General features: G+C 40.4%; 1 protein-coding gene and 1 long non-coding RNA gene across 2 annotated transcripts; one reads left to right on the top strand and one right to left on the bottom strand.

Annotated features, from left to right (window-relative positions):
• Window positions 1-564: 564 nt before the first annotated feature.
• LOC110931525 lies at window positions 565-975 on the top strand. The gene has a single exon (XM_022174914.1). The coding sequence runs from the start codon at window positions 565-567 to the stop codon at window positions 973-975; it is 411 nt and encodes a 136-aa protein (XP_022030606.1).
• Window positions 976-19,529: 18,554 nt separating this feature from the next.
• LOC110927712 lies at window positions 19,530-20,927 on the bottom strand. Its single transcript, XR_002585839.2, has 3 exons — window positions 20,841-20,927; window positions 20,294-20,359; window positions 19,530-19,661 (listed from the first exon to the last, which is right to left on the bottom strand). It is a non-coding gene; the product is annotated as an uncharacterized LOC110927712 (long non-coding RNA).
• Between the last annotated feature and the right edge of the window lie 4,802 nt (window positions 20,928-25,729).

Below are 25,729 nucleotides of genomic sequence, written 5' to 3'. Positions count from 1 at the left end.
TGCTAGAGGGCAGCAAATATATCGGCACGCGACGAAATTCGTCAAAATTGGATCCAAGTTTGTGAAGTCTTTGATATTTGGGGGATAGACTTCATAGGACCATCCCCCCCCCCCCTCGTGAGGAAACAAATATATCCTAGTTGCTGTTGATTATGTATCGAAGTGGGCCGAGGCACAGGCTTTGCCCACCAATGATGCCGGGGTAGTCGTGAGGTTTCTAAAGAGTTTGTTTGCCCGGTTTGGTGCACCAAAGGCACTGATCAGTGACAGAGGGACCAACTTTTGCAACACTCAGCTTGAGAGAGCTTTGTCCCGTTATGGTGTGCATCACCGTTTATCCACGCCCTATCATCCACAAACAAGCGGGCAAGTGGAGGTCACGAACCGGGGGTTGAAAAAATCCTTGAGCGGTCGATGGGTGCAAACCACAAGGATTGGTCAGACAAATTGGATGAAGCACTGTGGGCTTTCCGTACGGCGTACAAGACGCCTATTGGGACTACTCCCTTTAGGCTTGTTTACGGAAAGGCATGCCATTTACCTGTGGAGTTGGAGCACAAGGCAATGTGGACTCTCAAAACTGCAAATCTGGATTTAAAAACCGGAGGTGAAGCCCGATTCCTTCAGATTCACGAATTAGAGGAGCTACGACAACACCCCTACGACAACTCCGTGTTATACAAGGAACGCACCAAGAGATTGCATGACAAACGCATGGAGGACCATAAACAATTCCAAGCGGGAGATCTTGTCCTACTCTACAACTCGAGGTTGCGTCTATTTCCATGGAAGTTGCATTCGCGTTGGACGGGTCCGTATACGGTAAAGGAGGTATTTCCGTATGGGACCGTCGCGATTGAAAACGCGGACGGCGTAATTTTCAAGGTAAATGGGCATCGCTTAAAGCTTTACGTTGCCGGGCCGATCGAGTCGGCGGTGGAGGTTATCGAACTCCACGCCCCGCATACATCATAAGTGTGGGGAGGAGAGTCTACGCTACTGACTCGAGGATCAAAAATGTAGCAAGAGCGTCTTTGGCGCTTTATGGGTAAAATTGTCCATACTTTTTGTTTTTGCCGCTTTTTCGTATTTTTGGTGTGTTTGATAGTTTTCGTAGGACCGTACAGTTTTTAATCATGTTGGACGAAGGATCTATGTTAGAATAATGTTAAAACAGTTTGCGGAGTGCAAAAATGGCGGAAAATGGTCAAAACAGCTGCTGAAACTGGTTTCTGCAGCAAACAGGCTGCTCTGTAGATTTGGCACGACCGTGCCATCTTTCGAACGACCGTGCAGTTTTGAGCCAGCACCTCGAGTCGCACTCACCGTGCATTCCGAGAACAAGGTGCCAGGATCAGCTTTCGTCGGAGACGCACGACCGTGCGTCGGGTCGCACGACCGTGCGACAGGACAGGGGCAGTTTTGTCCAAGCACTATATAAAGCCCTTATCTGCAGCCCCCATTCTCACATTCCAAACCCTAACTGCACTTTCGTTCCTGGCCGACTTCTCCTCCAAAATCACACCTTTTTTCGCACGGTTTCTCAGATCCTTCAACCACGGTATGTATTTCTTATTGATTTTCAGTTTCAAACTTGTTCTAGGGTTAGATTTTCCAGATTTCTTCAAGGGTTTTTAGGGTTCCCTTCATAAACACAATTGAAACCCTAACCCTTGCTAGAATTAGGCGATTCGTGAACAACCGGTCCATTTTCTAACCCCTGTTTGCCAATATTTTGTTGATTTTCGGAAAAATCTGGCTGTTCTGATTCAGGGGTTGAAATTCTGCAGAAAACCGCGTCGCACGGTCGTTCCGTGGGAGGCACAGTCGTTCAGTTGTGGTATGTTCATGATATTCGCTGTGGTCTCGGTGACGCACGGGGGTGCCATTGATCGCACTCTGTGCAGTTCCGACAAATGCCAACCACCATCACTGATCCCGGTGACGCACGACCGTGCGTCTGGTCGCACGGCCGTGCGATTTGCCCAGATAAGTTTGACAGAACCTTCATAACAGTGTGTTAGGTTGTTCCGGATGATATTTTTTCTGCTCCTCTTGTTCTAACACTGATTCCTCAAGCAGATGGACCATCCTTTTCTCCAATTCGACCCAAACAACGCGTGGGACAATCTTTGCATTGCGAAACTCAATGCGCTATGGCAAAGACGGAACCAATTCGGCATCCCTAGGAGATTGGATTGGGATGTGATGACGGAGTTGAACCAACGCGGCCGGCTTGAAAATATGCTAACAATTCCGTTTTCGCGGTTGGTCAACATTGACCGGCCAATTTATCTGGAGCTCACGTTGGAGTTCTTCGCTACATACTCATATGAGAAGCCAAAAGCGAGCAGAAATCTAGACTTCCGCCACAAGAAACGCATCAATTTCAGGTTGGGAGGAAATTGGCACAACTGGACCGTCGGGAGGTTGGGTCGAAGACTCGGTATTTACACTGGCGAAGATATGAACTCCGAGTTCTTCACCAATCAATCCACCTTCCCCAGCGAAGACGAGCGAGGTGAGTTTTGGGCGCGGGTTACGGTTGGCCCAGTTTATGATCCGCGGGTAGCCAAAGCTTCGAGATTGCGAGACCCTTTACTTAGGGTTATGCACCGCATCTTTAGCCACACCATCACAGGGCGCATGGACAGTTTGGTAAACTGTCCCACACCAGATATCATATTTTTGTATGCGCTCGCGGAGGGGGTCCATATCAACCTCGTCGCGCAAATGGCTGAATATTTCATGCATACCTCAGGCAGAACAGCTAGCAGTCAGATCCATGGTGGTCAATACGTCACCCAAATCGCCTACGCCATGGGTATTATGACTGACGAAGTGGTTAAAGGTCTTACTTTGGTTACTGAAGGTACATATGTGGATATCCATTCTTTGAAGGCTATGGGGATTATCGCGGAAACCGACAATGGAGATAGGTTAAAGGGATTGGACAACGAGGTATGGGACCCGTTGCCACCAGAGCCGGCGGATGATGACGATGAGGTTATGCATGACGAGGAGGAGCAGCATCAGCAGCCACCACACACACCACCACACTCACCACAGCAACCACACTCCCCGCATTACCAGCATTGGCCTCCTGGCATCCCGTCATATCCTGAGCTTTATAGTCAATTCCAGCAGATGCAGATTAGCCAAGAGCAACAGTGGGTCAATATAGAGCAGCTGAGGGTTAATCAAGAGCAGCTGAGAGCCAACCAGGATGCGATGCGGGCGAATCAGGATTTCATGCGCCAATAGGTGCATGCTGGCTTTTCGTACATCATTGGGGGTCTTCATAATGCCTTCCCCAACTACTTTGGCGAGCCCCCACAGTTCCCATTCGGGAACCCCGACGACTATGGCGGGGCTGGCCCATCCGGCACAGGTGGAGGTACCGGTGATGAGTAGTGGTGGAGGTCTGAGCTGGTGGTTGTGGTAATATCTTAGTAGCTTATTTTGGGTGTTCAGTTTGGTTCTTATTGCAAACACCCGCGGTTATGTATTTTGTTTTTCAGACATTATGGTTTATTTGCTTTGTTTATGTATGAATATTTAGTTCTCTTTTAATTTATTTAGATTATGGTTTGTGTTGCGATCAGATTGTCTTGCTTGCTGTTTTGTTTTTGCTTTGCCTTGTGACATCCATACAGATCTTGGAAGCATATCTTGGACTGAAAGACACAACAAAATCGGCTTTGGGGCCTCGTTTCATATGCAATCATCTTCAGGGGAGTGTCATTCCCCTTTTTCTTTATATTTCGGGTTTCGCATTGGGGACAATGTGAAGTTCAAGTGTGGGGAGGGGGTTTAACATTTTGACTTTGTTTGTCCTATATATAAGAAAATTAAGCTATTGTATATATTTTTAATAAATAAACTGGTTAGTTGTTGTTTTAAGAAAGCTTTAGATATGATAAAAATCCGACAAGCCAAATAAATTTTGAAAAAGATAACTAAAAAACGTGACAAACAAAGAATGGCTTGCATGATAATTTTCACACTTTTACCCATTCCTTCCGTTATGTGAGCATATTTGAGCCTTAAATTTGTTATATGTTTGTTCATTTCGGAGTAGGAGTGAGTCGGATGTCACGTGTAGTTTAGAACTTGTCACTAGCATGCTTTTCAAGACCATAAACGTGTGAAATTGTGTAGAAGTGATAGAGGCGCCTAGAAAACCCCTTTGTTTTTAGCCTTTTTCTTTGTGTTATGTTTCCCTAAACCCTACATTACCCACTAGGCTTAACCATGTTGAGCCTTTCCCGTATTTTTCTTTCTTTCACCCCACCAATTCACCCACTTAGCCAAATTTAGCCTTTTTATTTTTAAACCTTTAGTGCTAAAACTCGGTTAAAAATTGTTTAACTAGCATTCCTTGTAATTAGTTGTTCATTGTACAAAGCCATTAGAATATAAAAAAAAAAAAGAAAAACAACAACAACAGAAAATCAGAAAATAAAACACCCTAAAATAGGGTGAAGTCAACAAAATTCGAGCAATTTTAAATGCTAAAATGATGAAATCTCGTTGATGAGCTCGACATCAAAAAAGTCGCCTTTTTAAGGCATTAGTATATATATAGTTTAGTTGTTTTACGCTTGTTGTTTTGGTCAAAAATTACCGAAGCAATTTAATGATCAAATTAGTTTAGTGAGGTAGTGTGCTAGAAATATGTGTTGTAAATATGCTGATTAAGTTATTTGTAAAAACAGTTTGAGGATACGGCTCAGGATACGGAGCTGTATCTATGATCAAACAATGAGCAAAAAAGGTAATGGGTGACACCGGATATACGAGGAAAGCCCTTGATCAATCTTGATCGCCAGCACAAAACCTCAGGAGCTGACAATCGCAGCTGCCTTGTTCTTCTATTGCTTGAAATATCAGGATACAGTGCAGGATGTGATGCGGATCAACTAGGTGTTACAAGGTAATTCGAGTACATGTGTTTGTGTGCAGTGATTGCTAGTAGCTAGAGTGTAAATTGTGCGAATGAAAAGTGAGTGCCTTAACTTGATCCGATCCATCTATTTATAGTAAAAGAAATTTAACAAACTACCCTATTAAACCGGGATTCGACGGATATTCCCCATTCGAACGTTGTAGACCTGGTCTTTCGGGTTCAACATCTCTCACAAAACTGGTTTGCCCAAGTCTTAAGGAGAAGAGGTCCACTTGACCGTTAGTGACCCACAGCTTCTAACCTGCACGTGGTTAATTTAGCTAATACCAGGATATCGCACCGGGATGTTACCAATATTCCGATCCGGTATCCTGATCACAAGTAAACAATCAAAAGCAGAATATTAGTCAGGATATATATGCTCAGAAAATGACCCATAACACTTGTTAAACGAGATTACCGAGTTTTAACCATTTAGTCACTTTAAAATTCCCATTCTATACCCTTCACCCAAGCCTTTCGTTAGAACCCGTAAAGACCTCTTGATTTACACTTTTTCGTATGATTAGTTGGTGGAGATAAGATCTTGTGACAAGCTTATGATATTACACGTTTCATTGTCTAGGCATTGAGTGTTTACACATGCACATTTTATGTATGTTTCACAAATATAACCGAGTGTGTGTGAACATTGTGAGGTGTGTGAAGATTAGCGTGCTAAGTCAATCGGAGTGAAATCACGGCTTTATGGTTATCTCTACATATATTTGCATGTGCTTGTTTGGTTTGAATCATTTGATGTTGTCTTTCGAAAAAGCGGCTAACCGTATGTTTGTTTATTAGTAGGTAATTTGTAAATACTTGTTCTCGTTAGAAACTATCTTTTACTACATTTTAATTTTAGCTTGCTTGAGGACAAGTAAGGTTTAAGTGTGGGGAGGTTTGATATTCACCAAATTACACATACTTTATCCCCCCCACCCCCACCCCCACCCCATTTTATCCCCATTTTACGTGTTTTTGGCCGTAAAACCAAGAATCAGATACTTAATCGGGTTTACTTTTGTTTACAGGCCTAAAACAGCGTGCCAAGCAAGAAGATGATGAAAACGAGGATTTTCCAGGCGAAATGGCAGAGCTGTGAAGATTCTGTGAAGAAACTGAGTTGGGCGAGTTGCACGGTCGTGCGACTCATGGCACTGCCGTGTGGATCCGACATCAAGGCTCAGCTCGGTGTTGCACAGCCAGTGCGATCAGGAGTGCAAGGCTTCCTCGGAGACGCACGACCGTGCGTCTGGTGGCACCCCGTGCGGATGCGATGACCAGCCTCAACCATGCAATGCACAGCCTGTGCGGTTGCCCGTGCCCATCTTATCTTGGAAATGAACGACCGTGCAACCAATGGAACGCCCATGCCATAACGAAGACCGGTCAAGACTTGTTGATGTCACACTGTATGGTGAACAGGACCATAAAGTGAACGGTCGTGCACTTTAATCGCATGACCGTGCGATCTGAAAAAGTTATTAAAAAACAGAAGACAGCATTCTGTTCGACATTCTGGACTTTTGGGAGCTCATCGGGCGATTTTACGGGCTCCGGAGGCTCTTGCTTTCACCCAGATTCAAGCCCCATTGTGCCGATTAGCTCCGTTACTATCCGGATTCTGAATCTTGTGCTTGTTTATGGTTTGATTTCTTGAATCTTTCCATGTTTTTGTCTAGTATTCAAGCATTTTGGTTGATGATTATGTATTATTGTAAGCCTAAGGGCAAAAACACTAGTATCCCTTGCTTAATAACAACCATTAGTATGTTAATTATGTTTGTAATGACACTTGAAGCATTTTCTATGTTAATCCTTAATGATTAGTTTGCAACCTTGTTTATTGATGTTGATTTCTTGATTATAGTTAATTATCTTGGATGATTAGTATGTGGTTAGTTGAGATATTTGCAAAAAGAAGCATAATTAATCATGTATTAGTAGGCTTTGAACTTGTTTAACTAGTTTAACTTGTTTAAAATGTGTGCACCATGATACTAGAAATGGTTAGTGGTTTAATAAGGGGTAATTATTGTTAATCAAGAAAGCTTTCCCTCACGTAAGGACCTTAACGGGTTAAATGGTGTTGTTATGAATTCTTGGCATAAATTGTTAGTTTAGTTAGTAGTTTAGGCCAAAATTGCTAGCTTGATGAATTTATGTGCAAGATTTGTAAAATGAACTTGGTTGTGATTTAATCTAGTTTATGCTTGTCTCGGTGGTTACATTGTGTTTATCGGTGTCACTTTCCTTGATTAAGTGAAGTTAGAAAACTCTTAACGGATGACTAACTTTTATTTAGGGAATTTTCATAGACACTTGTCAATTGGGCGTTAAAGAACAATTTTAGGTGGTTAAAGTGTGTTTATCGTTTTAGCTTTCCAAAGAATTGTCATGTTAGGATTCCCGAAAGCGATACTAATTGTCTTGAAAATGGAGAATTGACCAAGTGCTTTAAGTGACAAAACCGACTTAGTTCACATGCTTTAGTTGTGCATAAAGCAAGGCTATATATTTATTTTCTTATTTGGAGTCTACTATGTTTATGACAATTTATGTTTTAGTCTTATTTTTAGTTTAAACAAATCACTCACTTATCTTTCTACCGGTAATTTAATGACAAAGGTTTAGTATTATTTCTCCGCCCACATCCTTGGATCGACACTTGGTTCTTACTAATACTTTACTACATGTATGACGGAGTACACTTGCCCTTTCGTGTGTGTTTTATTGTTGAAGTATAAATCATTTTTATAAATTTAAAACCGAATCGTGTGTAAAATTCATTGTAAAAATATGTTTATACGCGCACACGTCACATCGGCAACGGCATTTGCTTTGCCAGGATGGTAACGAATCTCACAGTCATAATCGTTGAGAAGTTCTACCCATCGACGTTGACGCATATTAAGCTCTTTTTGGCTGAAGATGTGTTGTAGGCTCCTATGGTTGGTGAAGACCGTACACTTAGTACCATAAAGGTAGTGTCGCCAAATCTTCTCGTGGATCTTGAGCTGACGAGATGCGTAAGCGATAACCTTGTCTCGTTGCATAAGAACACAACCAAGACTAAGGTTCGAGGCATCACAATAGATAGGGGTGTTCAGAAAAAACCGTAACCAAATAAAAACCGTAAACCGAACCGTAACCTAACCAAATAAACCGATCCGAATAATGAATTCAGTTTTTGGTTTGATTTCTAACCGAAACCGAATTGTGAATATGGTTTTTGGTTCCGTTTATGGATCCACATTTTATTTTATTTGGTTTATTCGGTTTATTTTGATAACCAAATAAACCATTTAACTTAATTAATTATTAAATAAAAATAATAATATTTTATAAATCATATACAATTTGTTAACCCAAAATAGTTATTTTTTATGCAGTCCAAAATACCAAATGTAAATCTAAAAGCCCAACTCAAACTCACTCATTTCTAAAATAATTGAACTTCAGACCTTGAGTATAGAAACTCGGGTTTAGCTGCGATGCTCGGAAGTTGGAACATAAATATAAATTAGGAAAAAAAAGTACTTAGGTACGATTTGGTTAGATTTGGTTTATTTGGTTTCTAACCGAAACCAAACCGAATTGAATTTGGTTTGGTTTGGATCGGTTTGCATATTCCTTATTTGGTTTGGTTTGGTTTTTGGTTTGGGGTACAAAATTTTGAAAACCAAATAAACCGAACCGAATAAACCTTCAGATCTAAGTTGTTCTTGGTGGAATGAGGCCAAAGCTTGAAGTTCATAAGAACTCCATGATGACATCATCCTAGAACACCTCAAATCCACTGATTTCACGGTTAAAAGTTGAGATTCAAAAGAGAAAATGATGAAGAAGTGTGTGTAGATCATAGAAGTACAAGATTTAGGTTGAAAACTTACAAGAATCGCGAGCAATCGAGAGAAATGAGTGCTTGAGCGGGCTGGTCGAGTGAGAGAGCTGTCACATCAAGTGATGTAACAAGTGAGGGTTTTTATAGGTTGCTAAAAAGGGAAAGGGCACATGGATCGGGTAGGTCACCGATCGGATGGCTGTCCGATCGGATGGCCACTTGATCAGGCAGCCACTCGATCCTGGTGTCCGGCGTGTTGAGTTTCGTCATTTCGATTCGCCTGTTGGGCGTTGCGATGCGTTTCGAGTGAGATTTCGATACACTAGTATTAAATAATAAATAACCTATCCATCACTCACTATATCTAACATACAATCATCATAATTAACTGGCGTTTAGCGTTTGCATTTCAAGTGCGATGCGATAGAGTTGCGATTGCGTTTCGATTAATCACCACAAAACATAAAGTAAACACGCACAAGTAACATATAAGTAACACACACACGTAAAACAATATTCAGAATCTATAATTCAATGTGCGAGCGCGATTGCGATGCGATAAGCGATAAAGCGATAAACATGCGATAAATAGCGATTAAACCTCGATTATTAACATGTACTCCACATAATACAACTAATGCAATAAAATAAATAGATTATCTACAAGTCAAAGAAGTCAAAACAGGAGTTGAGCAAGGAGTGACAGATCGTAGTTAGCAATCTTTCTTCCTTTGACTTCAATCTTGACTTTGACTTTCGTAACACGGGGTTTTACAGCAGGTCTACATGGCGTCCAATTAGTGGTGACACGTGTTGTCCTTTTTATCTGGAGGAGCATCTTTGGTGTCACCTTGACATCTTCCAGAAGCTTCTAGAAGCTGAAGCTTCTGGATTTGTTTGTTGATGTAGGCGCCATGTAGGATGAGAAAGGTGGTGTCGTCCCTGCCATGTGTGCATGGAATTGGGACCATACCTCTTCAAGTCCCCCCAGTCCACTGTGCCTTTTAGTTGAGTTGATCGTCTAGGAGGGATTCTTGACTTAGTAGTCTTTGTTGTTTGCCTTTGTAAGGCTCATGACGATGGCTTTACAAAGTTGAGCCAGAAGGGTGCACGACGCATTGTGGCAACCTTGCAAAGTTGAGCCAAACGGATGCACGGCGCATGGTGACAACCTTGCAAAGTTGAGCCAAAATGGCGCATGGCGCATGGTGGCAATTTTGCAAAATTGGGCCAAAAGGGTGCACGACGCATGGTGACAACCTTGGCAAGTTGAGCCAAAATGGTGCATGGCGCATGATGGCAACCTTGCAAAGTTTAGCCAAAATGGCGCATGGCGCATGGTGGCTACCTTGCAAAGTTGAGCCAAAAGGGTGCACGGCGCGTGGTGACAACCTTGGAAAGTTGAGCCAAAATGGCGCATGGCGCATGATGGCGACCTTGCAAAGTTGAGCCAAAAGGGTGCACAGCGCATGGTGACAACCTTGGAAAGTTGAGCCAAAATGGCGCATGGCGGCTGATGGCAACCTTACTTTTTGGCGGTTTCTTCTAAGGGAAGCTTCTTTTATTTGGATGAGGACAACTGTCACATCTGATGTGCCGTCTGAGGTGGCTGTCTTTTCCGAGGTGAACAGTTGCTTTTCAGAACCGTCAGTTACTTTTTCGCCGTATGTCAGGTGCGTGGCGGCCACGCGCCCTGGAATCGAGGCGACGGTTTCTCACTCATCCGACGTGTCATCTCTCTATTGGCTGTCTTTCTGTCTTCCTGATAGTCCACTACCCATCGCATTAAATGCGGTGGGTATAAATAGTTGGCGGTTCCACCTTTTCTTCACTTTCAAAATTCAAACTCACCTTTTTTCTCTCATCTTCTTCTCCATATCTCTCCTTTTTCTCTCCAAGTATTTCCTTCCATAATCATGTCTACTGGAGCGAATCCCTCGAGGAAAAGGAAATACAAGCCCCGGAATCGTCCTGGTCCGGATCGTGCGGAAATAAACTGGAAGGAGGAAGAATTCCACAATCTTGTTCGCGATATGGGTTTTCGATCAGAGTGGGGTGCTCAGTTTCCGACCCCTCATTCTACCGCTTTGGATGCTCCACCGGGGTACATAGCGTTATATGCTGCTTACTTCCGGGAAGGTAACTTTCGTCTTCCCATGACGAAGTTCACCGGAGAGGTGTTGGCAAATTATGGGCGACACATTCGCAGATAAACGCTCTAGGGTTACCCCGGATTACTCACTTTGAGTTCATATGTAGGGCCAATCGTATTGAACCAACTTTTGAGATGTTTAATGTGTTTTATTTCGTGAGTTATACTGGTGGTTTCTATTCTTTCAATTCCCGAACCGGTGGAGTTAGCCCTTGCAGTACCAACCCACCAAAGAGTCTACATGATTGGAAGCAGAAGATTTTCTACAGTCAGCGTGGGGTCATTCCCATTGATATGCACTACCGTGAGGAGAGTGAAGGGGTTCCTCATGTGAATGTGTCCATAAATTTTGCTGAGCAAGAGTGGTACAAGGTGTTGACCCGGAAGGTTACTTCTATTGCTCAACTTGAAGAGTGGGCACTGATGGCGGTTGGGATGAGCATGTTGTGGGCACCCCAGAACCCTAGGGGTGTCCCTATCTATGGCTACTAAGGGAAAGGTATTACTGTTGATAATTTATTTTATGTTCTTCCCTAATTTTGCCATGTGTATCTTCATGTTGTTGTATTTTACAGCAGGGTATATGTGACACCTGTGTCACTTCAACCATCAAATAAACACCAAACCAATGAAATATTTTATTTCATACTTGGGATTTGTATAAATATGTGTATCGTTTGCACATATAGGCGAGCATGTCTTCGCGATACATTATATTGACCTATTTACTTTGATTAGTCACCGTCTCATTTGTTTGCCTTAGGTAACAAACAAATGATCGCAATTTTATGCTTTATCATTCTATTTTCATTTCCCTTGTTTCCTCCCATGTCTTCCATTTTTCTTCATGATGCCTCTTCATCGCAACAACAATGTCCGAACTAGGTGCTGCAGTTGCCCAACAATTAGGCGTCGTACTCCAGAAGGCCATTGATTTAGCTATCACCATGACCCACCTCAGGGATAAAGCCATGCAAGGAAACCGCTTCTTGGTGCAATCTATGTAACCGTCACCATCCGAATCAGATACCCTGTTTCAAATGTACCCACAGTGGACGATGGGGACATTTGATCAACATGTGCCGCTTTGCAATCCAAAGCAAAGCTATTACATATCCTGCTGCTGCTCAACCTTCAAATTCTGCTTCATATGTCGCCTTGGCATATCTAGTACCTCAACCTCATGAACTTTCTACCTTGTGTATCGACTTAAGCACGTTTAATGCAAGGTTTCGAAACACCTTTCGTTACACAAATTCCAAAATCCAAAATAGGATCTTTCTATCCTCATAATTAGATCCTTATGGATAAATATCGCTCAAATCGGAGCCCTTAATTGAATTATTCGTATGCCTTAATACGTATATTACGAGTCAATAAGGATAAATCCGAATTCCTATTAAGATCTTCCTATCTTCATAGTTAGATTCTTATGTTTAAAGTGCCAAATGAAATCCACAGATTGGATTCCTGGTGTGCTTTAAATACCCGTGACCAAAGATAACAAAGTAAAGAACAAGTTAATTAATTATGTGATTATGTACTTATGTGTTTTGTGTTTTTATGTGATCCATCCAAATCCTCGTAGAATCTTCCATATCTCATATGAGGGATTCATAGTAGGATATCTAAAGGTACTATCTTGAATCCTTAACGGACTTCTACGTTGTAGTTAAAGTCCCTTGGGTTTTAAAGTACTATTCAAATATTGGACCCCTTGAGTGGTCTAGTTAAACAGATTGATTTGAAAATCTGGTTAGGAATATCATGTGATGATATAATTGATAAGATCCCTTTAAGTGGTCTATTTAAGGAGATCGTACGACGGTCTAGTTAAGAAGATCATGTGTTGATCTAATTAAAAAGATTGTTCGTTGTAACACTCTAAATATATTGCCCACTATTTAAACCGACTAGATAAGAAAGATCATAGTCATTTAAAACATTTAGTACATATGTGTTTGAAAACTACCACTAAACTTAAAGGACACATAAGTAATTCTTTCATTACAAAAGTTTTCACAAAATGAACTCCTAAAACAAAAGTGAAGATCATCTTCTTGAAAGTGTTCGGTTCATAAGTCCTGAGTTGATCACCATCCGCTTGATTGACTTACTTGAAATCTGGAAATTTAACAAAATACCAAGGTTAGAATCCCTCAAATTTCACACAATTAAGTGTGCGTTTAAATCGGATTCAAAATATGAAATTAAACAAAACTTGACATTTCTAGCCGGACTCCACCGTAAATTACGGTGGTCACCGTAATTTACGGTGAGAGCTGGACGTTTAAGGTTCTACCGTAAATCAGTAGAGAACCACCGTAAAGGTTTACTCTCTACCGTAAATTACGGTGATACCGTAATTTACGGTAGTCTCTGCATATCCTTCCTATTTGCTGTTTTGACCCGTTTATACCAATTTCCTGCACTTTAAGGTCATCAAAGCACAGCACGGGGTATTCCTTTACAACAATTATGATCCGTTTAGGATCCCTTACTTCTACCCACACGCTCCCATTACCGGTTTGCGTGACAATAATATTCTTCCCATTACCCGACACACGGGTTTATGGACTACGGATGAGGTACTCCCGTTACCCGGTTTGTACCCACCACTATAACTTATTTGGTTTGCCATTATGAGGTCCCTCATTTCAAGCAACCAAACCATCGCGACTCTCTATTATTCATAACTAGTAAACCGTTAAAATGAAAACTAGATCATCAACATTATAGTAGCGTTAACCACGTACCTTAGAGCTTTCCCTTTTGGCGAGCGTCCGCACCGGCTTGACTTCCCGACGCCTCGCTCGTGTTGCCTAAAACATACAAGCCAATTTATCATTAGAACCATTCGGCTCATGATTAAGCTTGTTACTTAACCAACACCACATTTGTGTCGATCAATGTCTTTTAGGCATTTTATCAAGCATCTTGTGTGCATAATTTCTTACAATTTGTGACTAAGTTTAACATTCATGATTTAGCCATAGCAAACATCAAATTAAGCAATCTTGCTAAATTTTTACATCAATAATTTCTGAATCTTGTTCATAAAGCTTGAATTACTCTAGGACACATCAAAATCCTAATGTTTCATACTTTCTACAAAAACCCACATATCACCTCTAATGGTGATCATGAACTTTACAAGAATTAAACCAAATTTCAACAAGAAATCTTCTAGGGTTCATCCTTATACACTATTTCAATTAAAACAAACATCATGCATGATCAGATTTGAACCTCATGATTTTATCTAAAATCTAAGGTAGAACCAAATCATGAAATTTTACATACCTTACGATCCCTTAGTCAAGGTGATCACAAATCTATATTCAGATTTCAATTCGGACTCGATTTGCACCTTCAATTGATAGATTTTGTGAACTTTAGGGTTTGAGGGGAATCCCCTTTGTTCCTGCGTTCTTGATCGATTAAACACACACTTAGGTGTGTGTTTGTATTATTTTTACTAATAATAATTTAAGTTCCTGAATTGACAATTTTGGTCCCTCAATTATACATGGACTATAGAACAAGGGTTTTTTTTTATTAAACTTTGTCATATTGTGTTAAGATTTTTACTAACTAGGTTATCTTTCCTAGCCTTTTATCTTAACTTACTACTAGTATTTAGTTTAAAAATGTAACATTAATATTTTCGGGGTGTTACAAGTCCACCCCCCTTAAAGAGGGTTTCGTCCCCGAAACCTGTTTATGTATATAACAGAAGTTTCTTATACGTACCGAAAAGTGTAGGGTATAGTCGTTTCATTTCCTCTTCAGACTCCCAAGTGGTGTCTGATCTTTTTCGGTGTTCCCATTTGACCTTTACTTGATAGACCATCTTGTTCCTTAAGCTTTTCACCTTACGGTCTAGAATAGCAATTGGTCTCACCGCGTAGTTGAGACTATTATCCACCTCGATGTCGTCATAGTGAATATACGCGGTTTCATCAGCTAGACATTTCCGGAGCTGTGATACATGGAACGTGCTATGTATCCCACTCAACTCTGGGGGCAATTCGAGACGGTAAGCCACCCTACCGACTCGCTCGGTGATTCTGAAGGGCCCGATAAACCTTGGGCTTAACTTTCCCCTTTTTTCTAAACCGGATTATTCCTTTCCACGGTGATACCTTCAACATAACCTTATCACCAACTTGGAACTCAATCGGTTTTCTCCGTTTGTCCGCATACGCCTTCTGTCGATTTTGAGCCGCCCTTAGGTGAGTTCGGACTATGTCGATCTTTTGATTCGTGAGTCCGATTATATCTTTATGTTCAAGTTCACGCGGGCCAACCTCACCCCAACATACCGGAGTTTGACACTTCCTTCCGTATAGCATTTCATACGGAGCCATACCGATGCTTGCGTGGTAACTGTTATTATATGAGAATTCAACCAACGGTAGGTGAATATCCCAACTACCCCCGAAATCAATTATGCACGCCCGTAACATATCCCCCAATGTTTGAATTGTTCTTTCACTTTGACCATCTGTTTGAGGATGGTACGCGGTGCTAATAAACAATTTAGTTCCCATTTGTTTTTGGAAATCGTACCAAAAATTTGAAGTGAACCGGGTATCCCTATCAGACACGATGGATACCGGCACTCCGTGGCGTGCTATTATCTCATTAGTGTACACTTCTGACATCTTCTCTGACGTATAAGTTTCTCGGATAGGGATGAAATGGGCACTTTTGGTTAGTCTATCCACAACTACCCAAATGGCATCGAAACCACGGCTAGTTCTGGGCAGCTTGGTTAGCAGGTCCATTGTAATTTGTTCCCACTTCCAAACCGGAATATCTAATGGTTGCAACTTGCCGTAGGGTTTTTGGTGCTCCGCTTTGACTTGTAAACAAGTCAAACACTTCTCCACGTATTTAGCCACATCTCTTTTCATCCCCGGCCACCAATAGTTTTGCTTTAAGTCCCTATACATCTTAGTTGCCCCGGGATGGATCGAATAGCGAGACTTATGTGCCTCGTCAAGCAGAAGACTCTTAACACCACATGTGTTTGGGACCCAAATCCGATCATTCCGGCATTTCATCCCATTACTTCCTTCCGTAAGGTCTTTTACCATCCCTTTTATGCGTTCTTTCTTCCAATTTTCTTTCTTTAACGCTTCGGTTTGGGCTTCTCGGATTCGCTCGAGCAAACCTGAAGTTACTACCAACTACATAGATCGTACTCGTATTGGAGCGCATTCGTCCTTTCGGCTAAGGGCATCCGCCACCACATTAGCCTTTCCGGGGTGGTAGTGGATCTCGCAGTCGTAGTCTTTCACCACTTCCAACCAGCGTCTCTGCCTCATATTTAGCTCTTTTTGATCAAAAAAGTACTTCAAACTCTTATGGTCAGTGAAAATAGTACTTTTCACACCATACAAGTAATGCCTCCAGATTTTCAAGGCAAAGACCACGGCTGCCAACTCAAGATCATGAGTTGGGTACTTTGTTTCATGCGGCTTAAGTTGTCTAGAGGCATAGGCGATCACCCTTCCCCTTTGCATTAGTACGCACCCAAGGCCTAGGTGCGATGCGTCCGAGTACACTACCATATCCTCCGTACCATCCGGTAAAGTCAACACCGGTGCACATGTTAATTTTTCCTTCAACGTCTGAAACGCCTTTTCTTGATCGCTTCCCCAAACGAACTTCTCATTCTTGCGGGTTAATTTGGTCAATGGCGTTGCAATTTTGGAGAAATCCTGAATGAATCTCCGATGGTAACTTGCCAACCCCAAGAAACTTCTAATTTCGGATGGATTCTTTGGAGGGCTCCATTTTGACACCGCTTCCACCTTCGACGGATCCACCAATATTCCCTCGGCACTGATGACGTGCCCTAGGAATTGCACCTCTCGTAACCAGAAGGCGCATTTTGAGAATTTAGCATATAATCTTTCCCGCCTTAATACCTCCAATACTTCTCGTAAATGGTTAGCGTGCTCCGCCTCGTTTCTTGAATAAACGAGGATGTCGTCTATAAAAACAATCACCGATCTATCAAGCATCGGTTTGCAAACCCGGTTCATGAGGTCCATGAAAGCCGCGGGCGCATTCGTTAATCCGAAAGACATCACGAGAAATTCGAAATGGCCGTATCGCGTCCGGAATGCCGTTTTTGGTACATCATTTTCTTTTACCCTCAATTGGTGGTAACCCGATCTCAAATCGATTTTTGAAAACCAGGTAGCGCCTTGTAATTGATCGAATAAGTCGTCAATTCTCGGAAGTGGGTATCGATTCTTTACCGTGAGTTTGTTTAACTCCCGGTAATCAATACACATCCGCATGCTCCCGTCCTTCTTCTTTACAAATAGCACGGGAGCTCCCCAAGGAGACACGCTAGGCCAGATGAATCCCTTCTCTAGTAAATCTTGCAACTGAGACATTAACTCTTGCAGTTCTGAAGGTGCCAATCTATACGGTGCCTTAGCAACCGGTTTAGCACCTGGGGTCAGTTCAATCCCGAACTCTATTTCGCGCTCGGGTGGCATTCCCGGAAGATCTTCGGGAAAGACATCTTTAAATTCGCGCACCACAGGTACGTCTTCAATTCTTGGCGTTTCTTTTTCGACGTCACGTATATAGGTTAGATATGCCTTACACCCGTGTAGTATAAACTTGCGGGCTTCTATCATCGAGCATATCATGGGATTACAAGCCTTCTCCCCATAGATGATGACACGCCTTCCGCTCGGAGACGTTAGGTGTATCTCCTTACGTAAGCATATCACCTTAGCATGGTAGCGGGATAGCCAATCCATTCCAACGACCACTTGAAATTCACCCATGGACATGGGTATTAAATCAATGGAGTATTCCTCGCCATCGATATTCAATTTGCATTCCCGACATACATCACAAACAAGAAAACTTTTGTTATTACCTACTTCTACTTCCATTGGCATAGGTAATTTTGTTAATGTAAACATGGGGTTTTGAATAAATCTATGTGAAACAAAAGACTTATTCGCACCTGTATCAAATAAAACACGTGCAAGGATCGAATTTATAGTAAATATACCTGTAACCATGTCAGGTTCCATTTTTGCTTCAGCAGCAGTGATTTGGAACGACCTTGCCTTAGCTTTTGGGGTCTCATCCCTAGAGTCGGTACTCTCTTTCTTTCCCACCAATTCCGGACATTCTGACTTTTTATGACCCGGTTGGTAACATTTATAGCACACCGTTACTTTGTCGGGGCAATTTGCAACCCCATGCCCTATCTTGCCACATGCCACGCAAGGTTTGTTCTTGAAATAGCATTCACCTTTATGAGTGCGTCCACATGTTTTGCAACTCGGAGATCCTCCTTTTGCACTTCCTTTCTTCGAAGATTCAGCTACCTTCGGCTTCTTTGTGGGACTCGGGTTTTCATCCAAGGCCCTCCTTTCACCTCTTTCAACTTGCCTTTTCAGTTCAATCTCGCGTTCCCGCGCCGCATTGATTATATCGGTGAGGCTTTCATAATGTGAGGGAGTCATGAACTCCCTATATTCAGCCCTAAGCATGGTGTGATAATAATAAATTTTCTGTTCTTCAGTTTTGACCAAGTCATCACAAAACTTGAGCTTATCCATGAACATCCCCGTAATCTTATCAACGGTTTCACCCTTTTGCCTCAATTGCATGAATTCTTCCTTTATCTTATTTATCACCGCCTTGGGGCTGTGATGTTTGAGGAATGGTACTTTGAAAGCTTCCCAAGTCATCGCCCTTATTGTTTCAACACCCCTTTCGTTTCTGAGGTTGTCCCACCAATCCTTGGCTTGGCCTCTAAGTTGGCCAGTTCCATACGCCACGAAGTCACTTTCATCACAATGCGTACGTTCGAAAACACCTTCAATATCGCTTATCCACCTTTGACAAGCAATTGGATCTACCTCTCCATTGAAAACCGGGGGCTTGCACGCCATAAACTTGTTGTAAGAACAACCTTTCTTTTCCTTAGCCTTGCCCCTATCACTGGTAAGATCTTCTCTTAGTTCACCAATTCTTTCTTCCATAGTCGAAAGTAAGGTGTTTTGCATTCTTTCCACAAATCTTGGTAGACTAACTTCGATGGCCCTACCAACTTCCTCGACAATCTTCTCTTTCAACTCGTCGGTAGTGAGGGATAGAACATTGTTACTAGCACCTCCCGACATCTTCTTACTGAAATGTTAAAATGATCCGTTAAATAATCTTGTTCAATCGCTCTCATGCTCTTACATGAGACTTCGTACTTATTTTCGGGCCAAGTATATAACTTTGCCTTATCATCTATACTAAGTGTACTTCCCGGGTTCGAGTATATCACTATACTCCTCCCATACACAATAAATCGTTACCCTTTTTAATCTTTTTAAGTTTAATTTGCTTTAAGTAAATTCTTACCGGATGTTGATCAAGCCTTGAACCGAACACAATTCTCTTTAACCTTAGCTCTGAATACCAACTTGTAACACTCTAAATATATTGCCCACTATTTAAACTGACTAGATAAGAAAGATCATAGTCATTTAATACATTTAGTACATATGTGTTGGAAACTACCACTAAACTTAAAGGACACATAAGTAATTCTTTCATTACAAAAGTTTTCACAAAATGAACTCCTAAAACAAAAGTGAAGATCATCTTCTTGAAAGTGTTCGGTTCATAAGTCTTGAGTTGATCACCATCCGCTTGATTGACTTACTTGAAATCTGGAAATTTAACAAAATACCAAGGTTAGAATCCCTCAAATTTCACATAATTAAGTGTGCGTTTAAATCGGATTCAAAATATGAAATTAAACAAAACTTGACATTTCTAGCCGGACTCCACCGTAAATTACGGTGGTCACCGTAATTTACGGTGAGAGCTGGACGTTTAAGGTTCTACCGTAAATCAGTAGAGAACCACCGTAAAGGTTTACTCTCTACCGTAAATTACGGTGATACCGTAATTTACGGTAGTCTCTGCATATCCTTCCTATTTGCTGTTTTGACCCGTTTATACCAATTTCCTGCACTTTAAGGTCATCAAAGCACAGCACGGGGTATTCCTTTACAACAATTATGATCCGTTTAGGATCCCTTACTTCTACCCACACGCTCCCATTACCGGTTTGCGTGACAATAATATTCTTCCCATTACCCGACACACGGGTTTATGGACTACGGATGAGGTACTCCCGTTACCCGGTTTGTACCCACCACTATAACTTATTTGGTTTGCCATTATGAGGTCCCTCATTTCAAGCAACCAAACCATCGCGACTCTCTATTATTCATAACTAGTAAACCATTAAAATGAAAACTAGATCATCAACATTATAGTAGCGTTAACCACGTACCTTAGAGCTTTCCCTTTTGGCGAGCGTCCGCACCGGCTTGACTTCCCGACGCCTCGCTCGTGTTGCCTAAAACATACAAGCCAATTTATCATTAGAACCATTCGGCTCATGATTAAGCTTGTTACTTAACCAACACCACATTTGTGTCGATCAATGTCTTTTAGGCATTTTATCAAGCATCTTGTGTGCATAATTTCTTACAATTTGTGACTAAGTTTAACATTCATGATTTAGCCATAGCAAACATCAAATTAAGCAATCTTGCTAAATTTTTACATCAATAATTTCTGAATCTTGTTCATAAAGCTTGAATTACTCTAGGACACATCAAAATCCTAATGTTTCATACTTTCTACAAAAACCCACATATCACCTCTAATGGTGATCATGAACTTTACAAGAATTAAACCAAATTTCAACAAGAAATCTTCTAGGGTTCATCCTTATACACTATTTCAATTAAAACAAACATCATGCATGATCAGATTTGAACCTCATGATTTTATCTAAAATCTAAGGTAGAACCAAATCATGAAATTTTACATACCTTACGATCCCTTAGTCAAGGTGATCACAAATCTATATTCAGATTTCAATTCGGACTCGATTTGCACCTTCAATTGATAGATTTTGTGAACTTTAGGGTTTGAGGGGAATCCCCTTTGTTCCTGCGTTCTTGATCGATTAAACACACACTTAGGTGTGTGTTTAGTGTATTATTTTTACTAATAATAATTTAAGTTCCTGAATTGACAATTTTGGTCCCTCAATTATACATGGACTATAGAACAAGGGTTTTTTTTTATTAAACTTTGTCATATTGTGTTAAGATTTTTACTAACTAGGTTATCTTTCCTAGCCTTTTATCTTAAATTACTACTAATATTTAGTTTAAAAATGTAACATTAATATTTTCGGGGTGTTACATTCGTTGATCTAACTAAAAAGATCCTTTGGTGGTCTAGTCAAATCGCTTCATGATTATTCAATTGATTTTTTCCCCTACACATTATGAAATGAACTGTGTGGACTGTGCAAGGAATTACGTAATTATGGATGCATACATAATTATGGAATTCAGTGCACAGAAACCACAGCAAGTTTTGTCATGTGTTAAGACCTATAGTGACAAGAATAACGATACGGGAACAATGTAGAAAGGGCATGGTGGATACGCCGCTGGTACTTCCTATATATAAGTGTTCCTTATTACATTGCGAACGTAGCATTATTTAAGTTACTAGAAGTCATGGACCTTGACCAATGTCATTATTTCTTACACTCTCCAATTCTGATTTCAAACACACACCAAGTTTCCTATGATAAGTCTTCATAAGAAACGTTCTTCTGTCCGTAGTTCGAAACTCCATGTTTTGTTACTACAAGGACTTCACTTTGAGGGTTGAAAATTTCGCTAAGAATCCTAACATGGCCCAGAGTTTTACTTAGGGTTCAATGGATTTATTTGAAAGCGAAACCGTCACAGTTGTCTTCACAAGTTTCCTCTAAAATTAAATTTCGGGACGAAATTTCCTAAAGTAGGGGAGACTGTGACACCTTTGTCACTTCAACCATCAAACAAACACCAAACCAATGAAATATTTTATTTCATACTTGGGATTTGTATAAATATGTGTATCGTTTGCACATATCAATTCTTGTTCGATTTCAAGCTTTAAATCGCTTTCTGGAAGGTTATACGCGCACTGATTCGTAAATATAACCAGTTTAACGCAACAAACACTCTGGAATAGTGAAAGAGGCTTAACATACCTTAAATAACCTTTACATAACTTAGAAATAAGTTTTGGAAGGTTTGGTGTGGCGAAATCAAGTTTATTCGCTTACAGGGACTAATTTCGACAAACTGCGAAAGTATGCCGAATTGTACTGTAACGAACATTCCGGAACTTGATCATATGTTAAACATACCCTAAATATCCTTTACATAGCTTATAAATAGGCTTTGAGGGGTTCGGTATGCTAAAATAAACTTTTTGGTCATTCAGGGACTAAAAGCGTCAAAAAGTGCATAAGTTTGCATTTCCGCGCATATCTTACGTTCTGAATACATCCGGACATTCAAAACTTTATGTCATCAGTAAAATATTTTATTTTAGTGATTAGCATGATAAAATTTCATTCGTCGCTTAATTTGGATCGTTTTTGCGTTCGTTATGACTCCCGTCGTAATTAACCGAATAACGCAACCGTACGACCAAACAAACTGACATCCGAAATGTTTTTGAGCATGTTTTGAGTCCCTATACTTTAACATCATTTTAGAGCCTTGAAATGAGGTTAACGGGGATTAAACGTGCCAAAAATGCATCAAAATACAAGTTTCTGGGCTGCAGGGACTAAATATGTAATTCTACCAAACTTGCTTAGGCGGCCCGCGTAAGCCCAGCTTATTTCTTACGCCGCCCGCGAGAGCCCATCAGACAGAAACATTGAATCTGGTCATTTAGCTCGATTTTGATGGTTTTGGTCTATGGTTTTCAATGCTATGGGCTGGTTTGTGTGGAGAACAAGTCCCCCAATCACTCCCCAACAAGTGTATGGCCAAGATCTTTCCCTCCTTACCAAGAAATGATCTTAACGGTTTTGCGAAAACTATATAAGGCCATGCTCTTCACCCATTTTCTGCACATTTGGTCTGAGATTTCTCTAAGTGGTTGTGATTATTCAGTACCTACCTGAGAATACTTGGAACCAAATCTATTTGGACCCTTTGTAAGTCCTCTTTCGTTCTTTTATCGCTTTCTAGCTTAAAAGTCAAACTCTGTTTGACTTTCAGCTTTGACCAGTCCATGGTCAATGCGAAGTTCATTTGAACTTCATAACGTGAGCGTAATCACGATGGTTATAGTCCCTAGTGACTATACCTACTGATTACCACGTTATCTAGGTATAGTGACGAGTCGTAGTTTCGGCCAAAATGCGTATTCTTGCGTATTTTGTAATCAAACTACTTTTAGGTATCAAAACCGTTTTTTTTGATATCAAACCTGTTTTCTAAATTTGTTAAACATGTTTTAACATGTTTAGCTCATCACTTTAGGTTTAGTGCTTATATAGGGTCGTAAGGTAAGCGATCTAATCAATCGCTTATACTTCGAACCCGACCCGTTTGGTCGAGCTTTAGGATCCGACCAAACACATTAGGTGACCATAGTTGTATAGGGAATAACCTTTCGAGGTTATACCTTATGGTCACTTCGTTTAAGTAGTTGTATGATAGGTAGTTTATATGCCTTAGGAAAATTACCAAAATACCCTTTTCATGCATAATTGATATTTAAGCATATGTAACCCAAACTTTTGTCATTTAACTAATTATGCAACATAATTAAGTATGATTAGGGCATATAATACTTGTCGTAGGACTAGTTAGACGGTCCGAACGCGTTTTACGCGAGCGACGCGTTAAAGTAGCGCAAGCTACCTAAACGGGTCACAATGGGTCATAAGCACTTAGGTTAGGTTTCCTTTTAGTATGTAGGCCTTGTTAAACCATATCATATGAGTTCTCACACTCATTTGGTTTACGAGACCTCATCCTATCCGATATTCCGTTATAGGTCTGGTTAATTTATGTAGTTACCAATATTAGGTGTCGTTTGATTTCCGTGAATCCTCTAGCTTTGCTTGGTTGTTGTTCAAGAGTTCTAAGCATTCTCAAGTGAGTACATAGTCCCCTTTTTTACTGTTTTCAACTGTTTTGGGGTGAAGCATGTGTATCTATCTGTTATTTTCATGATTTCAAAGTATAATTGATTATACATGTTAATACTTATCTTTTGACAAACTGAATGATTATCTATGGTTTAAACACTGATTTTTCAAAAATTATAAAATAAATTGTTGGAATAGTACTTATTTTGTTCACCAGACCGGTTGGTAGTATGATATAGCGCTATAGGATTTGACACCCCATTCCTGTTGTCATGGAATGTCTGAAACCAACTTATTTCTCCATCCAAATAGGGATTGCCTTCGTGGTATTCCTATAGTCTCAAAGGTGTAGTTTGATGCACTAGGTCTGAATGAATTCTTAAATCACACTTTTATTGTATATTTTGATATACTCCCAAAAGTATAGTCTGATATACTCTCATGTGTGGTATTGTACAAAACCAACATATATTTTGTTAATAACCAAAACATAGTTTAATATGTTATTTATCAAATCCAAAGCATATTTTGATATGTTATTTACAAAACCAAAACATAGTTTAATATGTTATTTATCAAATCCAAAGCATATTTTGATATGTTATTTATGAAACCAAAACATAGTTTAATATGTTATTTTAAATCCAAAGTATACTTTTGATATACTACTGAAAACTATTATTTTGACAACTAAAGTATATTTAATATACTATCTGTTTGACTATTTTGGAACTGAAATATATTTTAAAATATTACTTATTCGACTTTCTTAAATCCAAGGTATATTTTCAAATATACTATGAATCTTTTTCTCAAAATATTGTTTTTCAACAATATATATATACATATATACAAACTCATTTTTACCTAATTATTTATTTATACATCTTTCTTTTATATCAACTGTTTTCTTATCGATTTTTATATGATTTACAAAACAAAAGCATTTTACAAGGATCATGACTAACTTTTCTTAAACACTTTTTCTTTAAACTTATAAGTCATGAATCCTAATTACAATAAAACCTATGTATCTCACAGACATTTTTATGCTGACATACCTATTTTTACACATGTTTCAGGTGCTGCTTTGTGATGATTGTTGATATATGCTATACATAGGATGGACTCGTGCCTTAGCGACTTTAAAATTTGAAAGACAATATTTGTATTTACTTGATTTGTAATAAAACGATGAGTTCAATGATTCAATAAAACAAAATTTTTGATCAATGGTTGTGAAACAATGATTCTGTTACAACACTCCCTGACGTTTCCGTCACGTCTTGTTGTTTTACGTGGTCGGGGTGTGACAATATAGTTTGATGAATTGTCTTGATCCTAAGGCCGGTGGTGCTATGGTTGTGGCAACAATAGCTGAAGGGGGGCCTTTGTGGTTGGACCAGATACGTGACAGATTCTTGCATCCTACTAGTGAGAGCTTTGATGCTTATGCTAACACCATTTTAGGTGAAGATGGTGGGGATGATCTTGACGATGTTCTTAGTCCTACTCGGGAGGAGGTTATTGTCCTTTCGAGTGAGGGTTCTGATAGATCACATGAAGGTCTAATCCCTCGTTCCCCGCGTGCAGGTCCACCACAAGGGACTATAAACGAGCCTGTGAATGAGCCTACTGGTGACGATGTTGATGCTCCGGTTGACACTGCTGAACAGTTAGAGACCAGGAAGAAGAAAAAGATATATAAGTCTGAGGGAAAGAAGGCTGAGGAACCAATGGCTAAGCCACCTCGTAAGC

This window comes from Helianthus annuus, chromosome 3 (assembly GCF_002127325.2).
Source record: "Helianthus annuus cultivar XRQ/B chromosome 3, HanXRQr2.0-SUNRISE, whole genome shotgun sequence".
Taxonomy (NCBI): Eukaryota; Viridiplantae; Streptophyta; class Magnoliopsida; order Asterales; family Asteraceae; genus Helianthus; species Helianthus annuus.
Note: the sequence above shows the minus strand (reverse complement) of the source record. Positions and strands in the feature narration are given on the sequence as shown.

Excerpts from the sequence above, each read along its gene's own strand:
- LOC110931525 (XM_022174914.1), top strand. The coding sequence starts at position 565 with ATGTGGACTCTCAAAACTGCAAATCTGGATTTAAAAACCGGAGGTGAA.